The 14902-nt window shown below is 39.5% G+C and overlaps 1 protein-coding gene across 1 annotated transcript; it reads left to right on the top strand.

The window, feature by feature from the left end:
- Nucleotides 1-146: 146 nt before the first annotated feature.
- LOC118230025 (gamma-aminobutyric acid receptor subunit rho-2-like) lies at nt 147-14019 on the top strand. Its single transcript, XM_035422700.1, has 9 exons — nt 147-775; nt 2512-2618; nt 7866-7933; nt 9398-9621; nt 10201-10283; nt 10376-10516; nt 10805-10957; nt 11058-11266; nt 11738-14019. Exons 1-9 carry the CDS (start codon nt 654-656, stop codon nt 12041-12043), a joined length of 1413 nt encoding a protein of 470 aa, XP_035278591.1. The 5' UTR covers nt 147-653; the 3' UTR covers nt 12044-14019.
- Nucleotides 14020-14902: the final 883 nt, after the last annotated feature.

Genomic DNA, 14902 nt, shown 5'->3' with positions numbered 1-14902 from the left:
ATGAAATATTACAGAATAATTAAAGCATTTGGTGATGTGTGATTTTGTTGTGTGCTTGCGTTCTTAGGCATTGTAAGCGGGATACATTTATTTAAATTACTAGATATAGCATTGAACGGTACTCCGTGAAAACTGGATATACTCCACAATTTATCTTTTGTTACATTACTCTATTGAGGTATATCAGATTCACTAATGTGCTATATTATCGTAATGAAATGATTATGGCTGCATGTTTGATGCCGTACTTAGATGAACATCCTGTATCCTTGTTTCGTTATCTCTCCTCCCTACAGTTCAAATACATTCGCTTTCATTCGAAAGTTGTTTAAAACCGGAGTACGTTACGTCAGTGCTTCTCCGTGAAGATGACCCGAAGAGTGGTCACTAGAAAGCCGAGCGAAGTCTATCAGTCAGAACGCATGGAAACAGCTGTACGATAGCTAACCAATCAGAGAACAAGTAAGACAAGCTGCTTGGCGTTGGAAACATATCAGTCGTGGATGTTTAATCAACCGGAATGTATTTTCTAATGACTGTTGCAGCGTTTGTGGTTCTTCGAACGAAAAGATGAATCACTGTTCAAAAAATTGCGAACCGGAACAAAGGGGGATTTCTAGACTCGTTCCCAGAGATTTAACTTTGTACGCATAATGCCTTATTTTACCAAACTGCTGTTTTTACTGTTTTGCCTGATGCTTATTGGAGAGTGTCGAAAGCATAGAGGAAGGAAAAGGAGGTGGACTGGACCCGTGGAAACTCACAAGCATGGCTCGTAAGTACTCGACTCGAGAACAATTCGATTTTTTACTTTTGTGTTCACTTATATTCATAAAGTATTGCGAATGATACCAGTTGCTGGATAGACTTTTTATTATTATTATTATTATTATTATTATTATATATATATATATATATACACACACAGAGAATGTATATTGGTACTTGTAGCTGCTTGTAGTTGCGTGCGTCATGGACATTGTTTACATTCTGAATATTAATAATGCACGCCATTTGTGGCTAATCTATAGGATCACGAAGTTACACATATGTGCAGCAGCTGTGATGAGGATGATATTTATTATCTTTTGTGATGCTAAATATTTTTAACGTCGAATTACATATTACGAATATGGAATGTTGTTTATAAAGGTTCGATTGTATGCATTAAGTTTATTGCTCACTTGAATGATGATGTCCTGGATATTTACTTTAGTTCAATCACATTTAATTTCGTACAGCTCTAGATTGGTGTGTCAGCTATAGCGTATTTCATAGAAACAATCAAGTTATAGCGGGTATACTTAAAAGCAGAGATAAATCACCATTCGATGCTTAAGGAAATGGTTAAGTGCTTCTTGGTTTGAGACAGAGATGTACATAGTCTCTGTGCTATACTGAGAACGAATGGGTTTAAAACCAACGCCTGACTTCAAAATATTATGAAGAATCCTAGGAAAAAAACATTTGGCAAAACAGTGAACGTTGCGCGTAATTCAGACGCGCGTAAAATCTGACAAAATTGCTAGGCAATGAAAGATCAAGGTGCAAGGAAAATGTAGTATGACAATACTTCCCTATGGCTGGCACTAGCCTAGTACACATGATCATGCTAAAACTGAGAAAAGCACTCAAATTATTTTTCGCATTATCTATCCTTTTATGAGCCGGCGTATTACGCAGTGATGCGTCCACCTTTTACTCAGCAAATGTGATCATTGTTTGAGTCATAAAAATATGGCTTGTGCTACTTCCATAATATTTTTAAGCAAGTAGACTCCAAAATGTAACACTTTAAAAGTTATGTATTACAATTTAATGGGCTTGTTTCATGCACTGTAACCGCCGCACTTCGGATATCCTTCTCTGAGCATTCTCTACTGAGCCCATAACCGTGATTCATGCTTATAGCTTTGAACGTGTTAGGCAGTTGTGATCCTGCAGGATTTCCATGTGCCAGGGGGTCCTTCATACATCTAGAGTTTGTATCTAGTTACCTCAGAGTAACGCCCTTGCTTTTTGAACCACGTCTCCAACTGTCTGACGGTGGACCATTTGCAGTCAGGCTTGGTAACTGAAGACTAGTCTCCCTGTGTCTATTGCATAGCCAGAATCAATTGCCATGTCACAGATACTGCAAGGCTTAGTACTGATATGAATTGTAGCTGATTTCCGGCGCCCAGGACTGTTCAAATTTCACTCGCCCTTTATTGGGGAAGGCTGCGTTCCATTAACACTGCCACACGCAATCATACTCCTCTGTTCCGTTCCATAGATCAAATAATATATTAACATCCGATGAATAAAATATATCTTATGTTATTGTACTATTTCATCAAAATATAAGAAACCACTTATTTTCCCATCACATGAAACTGCAGGCTTTTTCAGATGTGTGGTTTCATTATGCAATATGTAGTCAAATAATTAATTTGAGTTGTATTTATGTATTTATTTTGAATGTTTTCCAAAACACTATTTAGTACCACAAACTGGTTGTCTTTTTTACAGTACTTTATCAAAGAAGATGGTAGATGTGACCAAAACACGTAAAGTGAAGAAAGACCACCTACTTCGAGTAGACGACCATGATTTTACCATGAGGCCAGCATTTGCAGGTGAGGATCAAAGAGCAGTTCCCAAAAGAGAGATTAATAATTATAATTATATGTTCATCCAGAATAATGCTGAATGTACAACTGCATGTTTTATAACAGTGGCAGATTGTATAAATTGTGAATTTACAGTTACTTTATAATTATCCTGGAACATTGTTTGACACAATTACCTTCAATAAAAAAATGTACTTTAAAAACTTATGTAATGTGATGCAATATGTTTTTATGATGATTAAGTGTGCATAGGTATTGCGATTCTAGGTCACTGGACACATGTGTTTAAAAGATATCAACTGGTGCTGAAGTGGCAGTAAAAATGCTTCAGATGTGTGTATGTGGTTTGTGTATCAGGGAGCATCATGTACAACTGCTTCCAAAGCAAAACTATTTACTTATTTATTCAAATAACTTAATCTATGGTAGCTTTGAAAATACACGTTTCTGACAGTATTCTATAAAGTTGACTTGTAATATAAAATTCTTGAGATTAGAGCTGAATTACCCAACAATAAAGAACAGGCTGAGGGCAGGAATCCTATTTCACATAAAATAGGAACCTATTTCTGCCATATCTGTGTATTAATTATAACTTGGGCACATATGACTGGATCTGGGAATGGATGAATATGGAAATTGTACTGAATAATTTTTACAATTATAGTCAAAAAATTTTCAAAGTAGCGAATTAAGTTTTGATGAATGTCTGAATGTCATTTTCATAACTGGCTTACGGTATGATTCAAAAGGAACTGACACACCGTGTACTGTAACTAATGAAAGGTTTTCAACTGGACGCTCTTGGAATGTGAGATGAATTGTTGTTTTCTGCGGGGGTTCGCAGCCAAGTGGTAGAAAATAGTCTACACTCACGTCACGTGCACCCCTCTGAAGAGGTAAAGCTTGACTGAATGTAATGCTTAAGGGTTCAACAAATTGCTTTTGATTTGTTTCTCTCTTCTAAGTGATCAAGCTCTTGGGGCCAAACTTGGGGAAGAAAAACTAGGAAATTATATTTGCCTGGTGAAATTAATTGCTGTATATATTTCAAAAAGAAAAACTATAGCCTTAAGCCTGAGTGCAGCTTCCTTCCTATATTAAGGCATGCTCATTGTTAACTTTATACGTAGGTATATAAAATATAAGCGTGTTGTAAGTGTAGTGAGCACCGGCTGTTGTCAGCTTAGTCTTAAAAAAGAGGAAGCAGCGCATTTTCTACTTTGGAGGATAATTTATTTTAAGAACAAGAACCGTGTTTTAAAGAAACACAGAGTTCCATTTTGCCTTTTATATTTATGCTGAGAGCTCTTAACGTGTGCTTGTCTGGTCAATTACCGGAATGTCAGGCAAGAAGCTTTGCAAGCAAGTGGGCAAAAACTGTAGCAATGAGCAAGAGAGGCTGACAAGAAAAACCGTGAACTTGGGAAGTGCCAAAATTTAATTCATTTCTGACAGCTTGTTTCTGTCTTATCTGTCTTCTAAAAGCAGTCTACCGAGCCAGACATTTTTTACGGATTAATCGAATTTGCATTTTAGTAAAAGCCTGAATATTTTATTGATTTCCAAGAACATCCAAATAAGAAATGGCATCAGTGGGATTTCTTTTTCGGAGAGGGCGGCAGCATCTAATGCACTGGTGCAACCTTAATCTCAGCCGAGATAACTAATAGTGGATTTTGTTTGCTGCTAATCCTTGAAAGGGGGGATGCTCCGAGGTCATATGGTGTAATGGTGAGGGTTATTTATTCCCTCAAGCAGTATATCTCTTGCACTTGATGTGCCCCTGTGCTGGTATGACTGACACGAAGCCTTATTCGTGCTTTATTATTTCACTTTATATGGTAATTGAGGATGTCCTCTTTAGCTTTAGCTTTACCAAATATTACAAGTGCTTACTCTGAAATGTTTTTAGCAACCCATTATGTGATGAATATAGATGAGGACTGTGCACAGGTACAGTCAGGCCAAATAGAATTGGCATCGTACAAGTATCATAATTTATGAGCTTAAGGTACAGTTTATGACCATTGACCTGTGAGGTCTTTCAGGAACTTTGGGTCATGCACGCTGAGGTATAATGCGCTTTAATTTGGTGGCAGGCTCATTATTCATTTGTAATTTGTACTGCTGAGTGAAAAGAGTGCCGTGCCATCTTGCCATAGTTACTCAAAATATTAATAAGATAAATCTGAATTAGATTAGCATGATGTAACACCCTCAAAATACAAAACCTAAATCTTCAAAGGAATTTACTCATTTAAGTCAAATAATAATGAATACTTCATTAGTTTTTCTTTGTTCCATATGAATCTGTGATGCAGAGTGCATTTGCATGCCATTTGGAAACAGATATTTTGAAAATGAGAAAGCATTAGATGAAAACCTTTTTATTTTTTGTGTTTGACTTGCATAAGAAAGAGAGAGGAATTAGAAAGGAAAAGAAAGTTTTGTGGGCAAACTTTAAGTTGGCTTGAAAAAGCCAATGTTGAAATACGCACGCTAGCTTGCTAGGACTATAACAGAACACTAACTAATATTAGTTTGGGTTGAACTGGCATTGATGTTGCTAACGTTACTTGCCTTGCCAGAGATTTTGTCCATTAGAAGCTTTGCTAGAGAGATGATCTGTGTCTGTGGCAGCTGCAGATGCCGCTTATGACATTAGCTGCATGTTGTTCAGATTCTGAACATTCCATCAATGGTAATCAATGGGAACTTTTTCTATATAAAATTGTAAGCATATCACAAAATATTTGAGCTATTAACACAAAAATCACAAACAAAAAAGCTGTAGCAAGAGTAGCATACAAAAAATTGATGGGGAATATGAAGAAATAGAAGAACAATAAATTGGCTTTTTCAAGTCAGCTTAATTAAAAGAAGCATGCTGTGTGTGGTGTTTTGTATTTCACACTTTGGCAGTAACTACACACATTCCTATGATGAAGCCACAATTGAGAGCAGTCTCGGCACAGATTTGGGGAGGTGCAACAGTGCGTGCTTGCTGATGCACTGTTGCATATTGATCAAAAACTACAAAGCTATGTCCATGTATACAAGGCTCCATTTCATATTAAAATCAAAAGCTAATGGATCACCGGGTAATGGATCATGCCAGCTCAGACTGTGCCTGGCATCCCCAAAGGGTGGCACACATGAGAGGCAGTGATGCAGTTGGCTGGCTTATCTCTACTTCAGAGCCCATGACTATGTACACTGGAGTCTGGATGCACAAACTGTGCTAGTAGTTGACTCAGCTCAGCTGGTGGACAGTGAGCATCATCTTGTGTCCACTCTCCTGAATTGTTGAAGGACACAGGAGGCAACAAAACAGTCCTATGAACATTTCAGTGCATTCCAGTAACACAGAGGTGGATTCACCACACAGACTGGAAAGTGTACAGAAAATCCAGCGGTCTTGAAATGCTCTCTTTTTCCCTAAACTACGAGCAACAGATGTGGTACTCATGTAATCACACTGGAAATGAAAAGAAAAAGTATTCCTTAAATTGCAACCTAATCCCACAGCAAACTCCCTGACTGGGTAGGATAGCACCGCCCCCCCCACCCCCCCCCCACCCCCCACCCCCCCACAGGTGGTAGGTGCTTTGCCAAGTGGACCGAGCCCCAGCCGGATGTCCCCAGGAGCCAGGGTCAGGCCGGTTTTGGATATGGTAGATGGCATATGGTCCCTGTGTAGGGAGACAAGGCTCACAGCTGGCGCTGGGTTTTTGTTAATACCTTCTATTCCAGGTAACAGGGAAACTAATGAGAGGCTTAACCATTGATTACACAATCACATCTAAAGGCAGGTTCCATTACCGGACTTCACATTTTCATAGATATTAGGTAATAATAATAGAAAAACAGGAACACTAATACGCACTCTTGCCCATGTAATTACATCATACTTCTAAAAAGTGATTCTAAAATGATCAGAAGAATAATTAACTGTGTCTTATAGCACTTTTTGAGGATCTTAAAATGCTGTACAGTGATGGATTTTGGAAACTTCTGTGTAGCACTTACCTGGATGATGCATGGCAGCCATTTTGCAGGTCTCACAGTAGACATTTAAGTTAAGAGCATGTCCCTGTTTATGTCCTGAGACATTGGTTGTCTTCTAGGCAGAAAAGCCACTTACTGGGTATGTGAACAACACTTCTGACAATAACCAAGGATCAACTTGTTTTTAGCTGTTTGACTTTGGAAATCCACTACACAGCTCCTCCTGATTTACAGCTACGGGCAAAGGTGAACATAAGTTTTCAGGGTGTGTAAATATCTGAATAATCTTCCTCCTAGTTATTAACCCCACCCTTATGTCTACCTATCACCAGAACTCCAGCCATGAACCTAACCCCAAAACCCAGAGATGGCTCTTTGTGTAATCACTCCAGTTATGCTAAAGTCTCCTACATACTGTAAAGTCATGCTGAGCCATTTCCTATTTAACTAAAATGTAATTATTTAACTATGCAAATGTACTAATTTGTAACTACATTGTAATTACCTTGTTATAGTGCCTTGTTATCACCGTGTGACTGATGTAATGCTAAATTTCACTGTTCTTATTTCGGGAGGCGGGTTATATGAAGATTAAGGTTTTTTGATGTTGTTGCTGGTTTGGAAGAACAATGTATTTCACTGCACTAATTAACCCTATGTCAGTTTCTGCCAAAAGTCCCACTATCCTTAATTCCTGTTGCTAAGTTTATCAAGCTTTTACCTCTGAGGTCATCTTTCCATTTGAAATGATGGGAAAGATACAGGGCAGTAATCTAGAGTATAAAATTCCTGCAATCAATGTCATTGACGAGTATTCTATATCTGAAACCTGTATCAACTGATGAAGAACTGGAAAAAAGAATGTTTAAGCCGTGATAGCTACGTGTGTTTACTCATGGTCGTAATGTCGATCAAATCATCTTCAGAGTCTAATCCAGGGTTTGTATTTTCCTAGAAAACCTATGATTTGGTAAATGGAATATAAGGTAATCCAGCAATGATGTACGTTTACCTGGAGTCACTCTTACAAGTGCCCCATATGCAACATTTTGCCATTATTTGAAAAGTTTATGATGTTTTAACACTCTCCATGCTTTGAATTGAAAGCTTGACATGAATGGTGGAAGAAAACATTCTGATTGTGGGTCAGCTAGTCAATCAAAAGGATAAGAAATGGTGATTTGCGTTGTTAATATGATATATAATATGAGCAGTGCGTGACTTTTGATGTCTATTTTCCAGGCCCTGCCATTCCTGTTGGAGTAGATGTACAGGTGGAAAGCCTGGACAGTATTTCAGAAGTAGATATGGTAAGAGAATAATTTCCCGTTGAAACTAAATCTGATGCTTTCCTAAAAATGGCAAATTCTCTATTCCTATTTGTAGCAACTACAACAACGCAGTTGTCTGTAATTCAATTGCAGCACCTACAATTCAGAAATAAACAAAACAAACTTATGCTATTTTGTCTAGAACAGGGGTCCCCAGTCTTATACAAGAATGGCCAGTGATGGTACCAGTTTTTGTTGTAGCCCAGAACTGAAGTATCTGATTAAACAAATCAAAATCAAGACTGGACTGAAGATTGTGATAAGTTGATCTGTTGAATTTAATGTTTTAGTAGAGTTACCGCAAAAACCTCCAGCTCTTCTTAGTTAACATTCAGGACCCCTTGTCTCGAAGAACATTCAGAAACTAGATCAGAAAAGCATATATTAAGAATGTGTATTTTGTCCACACATTCAAACATGAAGTCATAGAATGTATAGAGCACTGGCTATCAATATTATTGTGTGGGTCATGTGGTCAAAATTTAGTGAAACAATTCCAATAAAATCTTCCCTGAAGTCAGACCTTCTATGATGTTGTGCACACTTGTGTTTCAGTTATATCAAATATAATTTTTCATTTACATACCAGCAAGTCATTTTGTGGTCATTTTAAAATATTACCTTTAAAATATTGGTCTAGGTCAAGTGATCAACCTAGGTCCTACAAGTAGTTTTTTAAACTCTCTTAACTCATCTCATCTGGTGTCATGGCTCTCAGCTGTTTGCTGATTTTAAGGTGAAAACATAAACCAGATGACTATGCCTCTCCAAGGCTAGGTTTTGCCGCCATTGATGTAGGTGTAGCCTTCGTCATTGTACATTTTATCATATAAATGTCACTGAAAATAGATTTCAATTTCTTTTCAAAAGCAATGAACCAATTTTTTCCATCAAGCGCATTCCTCCTTTTTTGTTTTTGTACTCGTTCATCAAATAACCTGATGATGATTACGATATTGCTTTATTATGTTAAAATTTATGGCCAGTGTTACATCTTTCATATTATGTAATGTGGTGAAAATAAAAGAGGGATGATGTACTTTAGGGATAGAGTGCGGTGTTGCAGAAAGGATTCATAAACCCAGTGGCAGAACAGAGAGAACTGAAATAGGAGGGATTATACTGATCTTTGTCGCTGACAGCGACCTATGACTTTCAGACTGCATTCGATTGGTCATCAGAAATGTGCCTTATCTGATGGGTATCTTTGCACATATGTTCTTTGCTCATGCTGACAGCACGTTTGATCATACACATCTCTAGTAATCCAGTAAGATGCAATATCCCAATAATCCCAACATGCAATGTCCCAAACTATGGATCTCTATGAGAAATGTAGAATATCAGCTACCCAGGTGCCTAATATGAAGCTAGGGCCTTTTTCATCTTGATGAATGAGAAGTGTATCTAGCAGAAGGCTTCTTTTTTTGCTTTGTGATGCAGGACTTCACCATGACGCTTTACCTCAGACACTACTGGAAGGACGAGCGCCTGTCCTTTCCTAGCAGCACGAATAAGAGCATGACCTTCGACGGTCGACTGGTGAAGAAGATTTGGGTGCCCGACGTGTTCTTCGTGCACTCAAAGAGGTCCTTCATTCACGACACCACAACGGACAACATCATGCTGAGGGTGTTTCCCGATGGCCACGTACTGTACAGTCTGAGGTGAGGACAATGCTGGCTCACCAGAAGTTACCTCAAAGTCCTTCGGCTGCTTCCTGACTGGTTGACCAATATGATGCTAAAAAAATAATTTAAATGTATTCTACAGTGAATGCATTTTTATTATGATCAGAGAAATGATGGATGTTGCCCATTAAAAAAAAGATTGTTGGTTGCTGCCCATTTTAAGCAAAATGTTTATGGATATGCAATTTCATCACAGATCTTTATATATTCAATGACAGTATATGAACACAAATGTAAAAGTAAATGAAGTGCATTTGCTTTAGATGCACTGGTTTTAAATGTGTGCTCTCTGTACATGTGTGGGGGCATTACCCATTTTAAGCAGTTAATACATTTTGGCCTGTTCACACCCTGGGCTGCTGCCTGTCCCAGACGCTTGGATGAGCTCTAAACCCATGAGTGATCCATACTTACACAGAGCTTGCATAATACATGTTTTAATACGCTTTTAATATTAATTGTGTGCATGTCTTTATTGGGGTTTCCTGTTTGACCATCTCACTATGACTGTTGACTGTTGCGCTTTGCTTTGTGTCTGCTGTGCTTAACATGCAGGGTCACTGTAACAGCCGCCTGTAACATGGACTTCAGCCGCTTTCCTTTAGACTCGCAGACCTGCACATTAGAGCTGGAAAGCTGTGAGTATCGTTCACATTCCTCACTGACACCGGTGAGAAACCTTTTGGGGGACATCTTGCGCTAATTGAGAATCTTTGCCGGTTGCCTTCAGATGCCTACACGGATGAAGACCTCATGCTGTACTGGAAGAGTGGTGACGAGTCACTGAGCACGGATGACAAGATTTCTCTGTCTCAGTTCCTCATTCAGAAGTTCCACACCACTTCCAGGCTCGCTTTCTACAGCAGCACAGGTACAGTTAGCTGTGGATGGTGTCCAGATTTCAGGATAATGGTCCAGGACTGAACACAAACAATTCCATGTATTGAGAAAACTGCCATTTGGATTGGCACAAAAATAAAACATGCTACATTAAAATTTCATGCTCAATAATTTCTCTAATTAAAGTAGCACTGCTTTTTATACAATGAATACCCTTGATATGTTTAATATGTCTCAGAAGAAAGAATATGTGAGAATAAGTAAAGATGACTGTGTGGTACTTGACCCTTTTCCTTTCTCCCTTGCTTTGCTCCCTCAGGATGGTACAATCGGCTCTACATCAACTTCACCCTGCGACGCCACATCTTCTTCTTCCTGCTGCAGACCTACTTTCCCGCCACGCTGATGGTCATGCTGTCCTGGGTCTCCTTCTGGATCGACCGCCGCGCGGTTCCTGCCAGAGTGTCGTTGGGTAAGGCTCAAAGTTCTTGATGGTTGCTTTTTTGAGTGACCGCTTCAGATGACCCCAGAGAGTCTGTGCTGATCAGAGGGGTGTGGTCATCGTCCTTCAGGTATCACCACGGTGCTCACCATGTCCACCATCATTACCGGGGTCAACGCTTCCATGCCCAGGGTCTCCTACATCAAGGCTGTGGACATTTACCTCTGGGTCAGCTTCGTGTTCGTATTTCTATCGGTGTTGGAATACGCCGCAGTCAACTACCTGACTACGGTGAAGGACGGAAAGGACCGGAAACTCAGAGAAAAGGCTAAAGAGCAGGTATGGATGCTATCACATCCCTTTCAGTATGCACTTCAGAGCACATGTTAGTATGTTATTTTATTTTAGAGATGAAGTGACAATTATCATATTACATTGTGAAATGTTAATTGTTAATTCAACTTAATCAGTATATTATATGAGCCCAACAGCGATCAAGTGTAAATCAATGAGCGAAATGTACTCTGTTAGAGTCGATTTAACTATCTTGCTGTGTCATTATGGCAAGAAGTAGCCTTGCTTTAAATGTATCATGTGAAGTAAAGCTTTGGATTTCAGTTTGATTTTCCCTCTGAGTCTTGGATCCTTGAAGTATTTAGCAGACAACTAGGTGCATGCAATCAAGTTAATCAGAATTAATCAGACAGATCTGATCAGTCTAATCACTAACTCAGACACATCTCCTCATACACATACTCTTTCACACTCTGCCACACTCAGAAACAAATACCTATTCTCTGTTCCCCACAGTCCCTGCCCTGCACCTGCGGGATGTCCCACACCAGGACCATGATGCTGGACGGGACATACAGCGAGGCGGACACCAACAGCCTGGCGGGGTACACGCAGGCGCCCATGGCTCCCGACGAGCCGGAGAAGCCGGAGCGCATGATGGTGCACCTGTCCCTGGACAGCGAGTCCAGCGCTGCCAAGAAGAAGGGCCTCCGCGGCTTCCGCATCATTAACAACACCCACGCCATCGACACCTACTCCCGCATGATCTTCCCCGGGGCTTACATCATCTTCAACCTCATCTACTGGTCCGTCTACTGCTGAGCCCTCGCCGCGATTGGCCGGATGTCCTCTGGGAAGGAGGGATGGGAGGAGAGGGAAGGGGAGGGGGAGGAGGATGATCTGATTGGCGGGACTCAAGGACAGTGGTCTTGCACTGCGCATTAGCTTAAGGGGCCTGTCGTTTTGTTGTTGGACCCCCTGATTAATTTCCTCCCAAGGGTCTTACTGAGGATTTCACTGACCTCCAGCTCAGTGTCTCCCAGTATCCTGCAATGAAGCTGCATACCGTTGGACTGGAACAAGACAGCATATTACTCTTTATTTATTTGCTTTGCACTCTGTGGGGTACTGCCATCTCTGCCAGTGCAGAACCAAGAAGGTGCAGGTCCATTAAGATGACAGACTAACATAAGTACCAGTTGACATGCTTTCTCAATGACTTTTCAAATCTTTGTTTCATGCTGTTTTATTTTCACTTTAACGCTAGCCATATTTGTTCAGACCATGCCATTTCCAAGTAATAGGTGCAGAATGCTTTGCGGTCAGCTTTGTCTCCAGGCAGACTCTTTAGCCTCACACCATCTCAGAATTTCATTTTGGGCATTGAAATCCTCCTGAAAGGTCAAGTGAATAGCTTTTTGGGTATGATCATAAGAAAAACCAAAGCAGCAGTAATGTGTTTGTATACTAACAGTTGTTATGTTTCATCGAGTGCCATGTCATATTTGAAAGGCTTCTGTCCTCCTGACCTGTCACCAAAATGCATGAAACACTGACACGGGGCAAATATAATATCATGCGTTTTGATATGGAAAGGTAGCCTTATAAAGCTGTGCTCAAAATTATTTAGGTGTGCATTCACCTGCAAACATCTGAAATAATTTACATCTTAATAATTTTGCTTGACATCAAAAATACAGAGACAGAGACAGGAAGTACAGTGAATCAGGGCGAAAGGCCGGAAAAAGTATGACAGGTTGATTTTGTGTGTTTTCCTTTTGCACTGCTCTCTAGACCTTTTCAATGAATGGTTTACAGTATCTAAGGAATGGCTGGATTTCCTCAAAGCACTATCAGTGTGTGGAAGGATTCTTAATAAAAACCTGTTGGTTTGATCATTCATGTATTTGTTTCTAGTGCCGTTAGACCCACGCCATCTTACCTTAATAAGTTGCAGAGACTGTACAGGGCTTATGAGGTGTTTTAGTATTTTATTCCAATGTCATGGTTAGCTTATTTGATTGTTCATTTCAGTAACATTTTACCTGAAGTGTAGCATTATTGAGCCTGCATAGGGCCAGCATGACTCTACACTTATGGTTTTGACATAACCAGTTGTCATGGCTTATGACAACTTGAAAACACAGCTTGTGAGCAATTAAGAGCATTTATGACATTCATATCTGCTGTGTCAACTGTAATGATGTCTTCATAGAAACTTAAGTGTTGAGAAAGTAATGCTACTTGCTGAAACATCACCAGGTTACATGCTAGATTGGTTAAATCCACAAAATGTCTCTGCAAAGACTGAGAGTGAAAAAGGCTGTTTGAGTTTTGAATATATACTGTACACCAGTTTGAACAGCCTTGCTGGTTTGAAACAGCCTTAACTATGTGTCATCTTTTAAAATTGGATATGTCTCAAGGTCAATTTATGAATTCACAGGCAACTGTATATAGTATTTTTCAGATAGTCTGCCATCTAGGTGGCAGTTAGTCAAACAATTCATATGTAGATAGCTGGACATATGAGTGGGGTCCACTGGATAGAGATACCCCACACATCCACACGCGTCTGTTTTTCGGGCTTTTCGCCCTGGTACTCATGGCCTGAGTCATTTTTCCTCTGCAAGCGTGTCAGTCTGTAGGGCTGCTATTATAGGCACACACACATACACACATAGGGGAGTCTTTAGGCACACCAAACACTTATTTTGGTCTAAGACCAGTTGTCGTTGCAAAAAATGTCAAGAATGTATGCTGTAAATACAGCTGTAATAAATAAGACACTGAGAAAATCCTATCCTTTCATTTTTGATCATCTCCAAACAACACTGACTGAAACTAATTGTCCCATAATGAGTTAGTGATTCTGAGTCATTGTGTTGTGTGTGTGTATGTGTGTGTGTGTGAGAGAGAGAGTTGGGGGAGATGAATGTGTGTGCACATTTGAGAAAGTTAAAATGCATATAAAAAGGAGACTTAGTGAACAATGCACATTTAATGCACACACTCAAATCACTGGATGGAAATGATACAGGTAACTATTTCTATTTTGTTTGGGTGGTGTTATGTGTTTTGAGAAATCTGTGATGACGGCATAATTATTTTGATGTCCCTTTTTCTGTAATCCAGATTTGAGAGAGTATTCAAAGCACACTTAATCCCCCCTCACTCCCCCCCCCCCCCCCCCCCCCCCCCCCCCAAAAAAAAGAAAAAACTAATAATAATTGTTTTTCTTGCAAACACTACTCCCCTGCACACAGCTACTGAATTTATCTGTCTTGGTCAGATTGCACCCACATTATTTAATTTGAACATATTTTCAGTATATTCCCCATCTGCAAAGTGCAGACATACTTCAGTAAAACACCATACATGTGTAATGATGTCAGTTTTACCTTTACACCAGAAAATACCAGATTTTAGCAGTTCAACAGTTGCAATGTGCTGTTTTCCCCACAGTGTAGTCTCCATACAAACAGTATTAGATCTATACCGTGTAGTTCAATTCATCAATAAATGAATAAAAATGTTTTCCTTCAAAAGTTTTCCCACGGGAAATCTTACACTGTCCCTCTCAAACAAAAGAAAAATGTGAACAAAAAGGAGCTTAAACAAAAAAGAATCCACCTAACCAAAGCATTTGCACAAATTACTCATCAATTTCTTATCTACTCT

The sequence above is a fragment of the Anguilla anguilla genome, chromosome 6 (assembly GCF_013347855.1).
Source record: "Anguilla anguilla isolate fAngAng1 chromosome 6, fAngAng1.pri, whole genome shotgun sequence".
In the NCBI taxonomy this organism is placed as follows: Eukaryota; Metazoa; Chordata; class Actinopteri; order Anguilliformes; family Anguillidae; genus Anguilla; species Anguilla anguilla.
The sequence above is the reverse complement of the archived record's forward strand: the minus strand, read 5'-3'. Positions and strand labels throughout refer to the sequence as shown.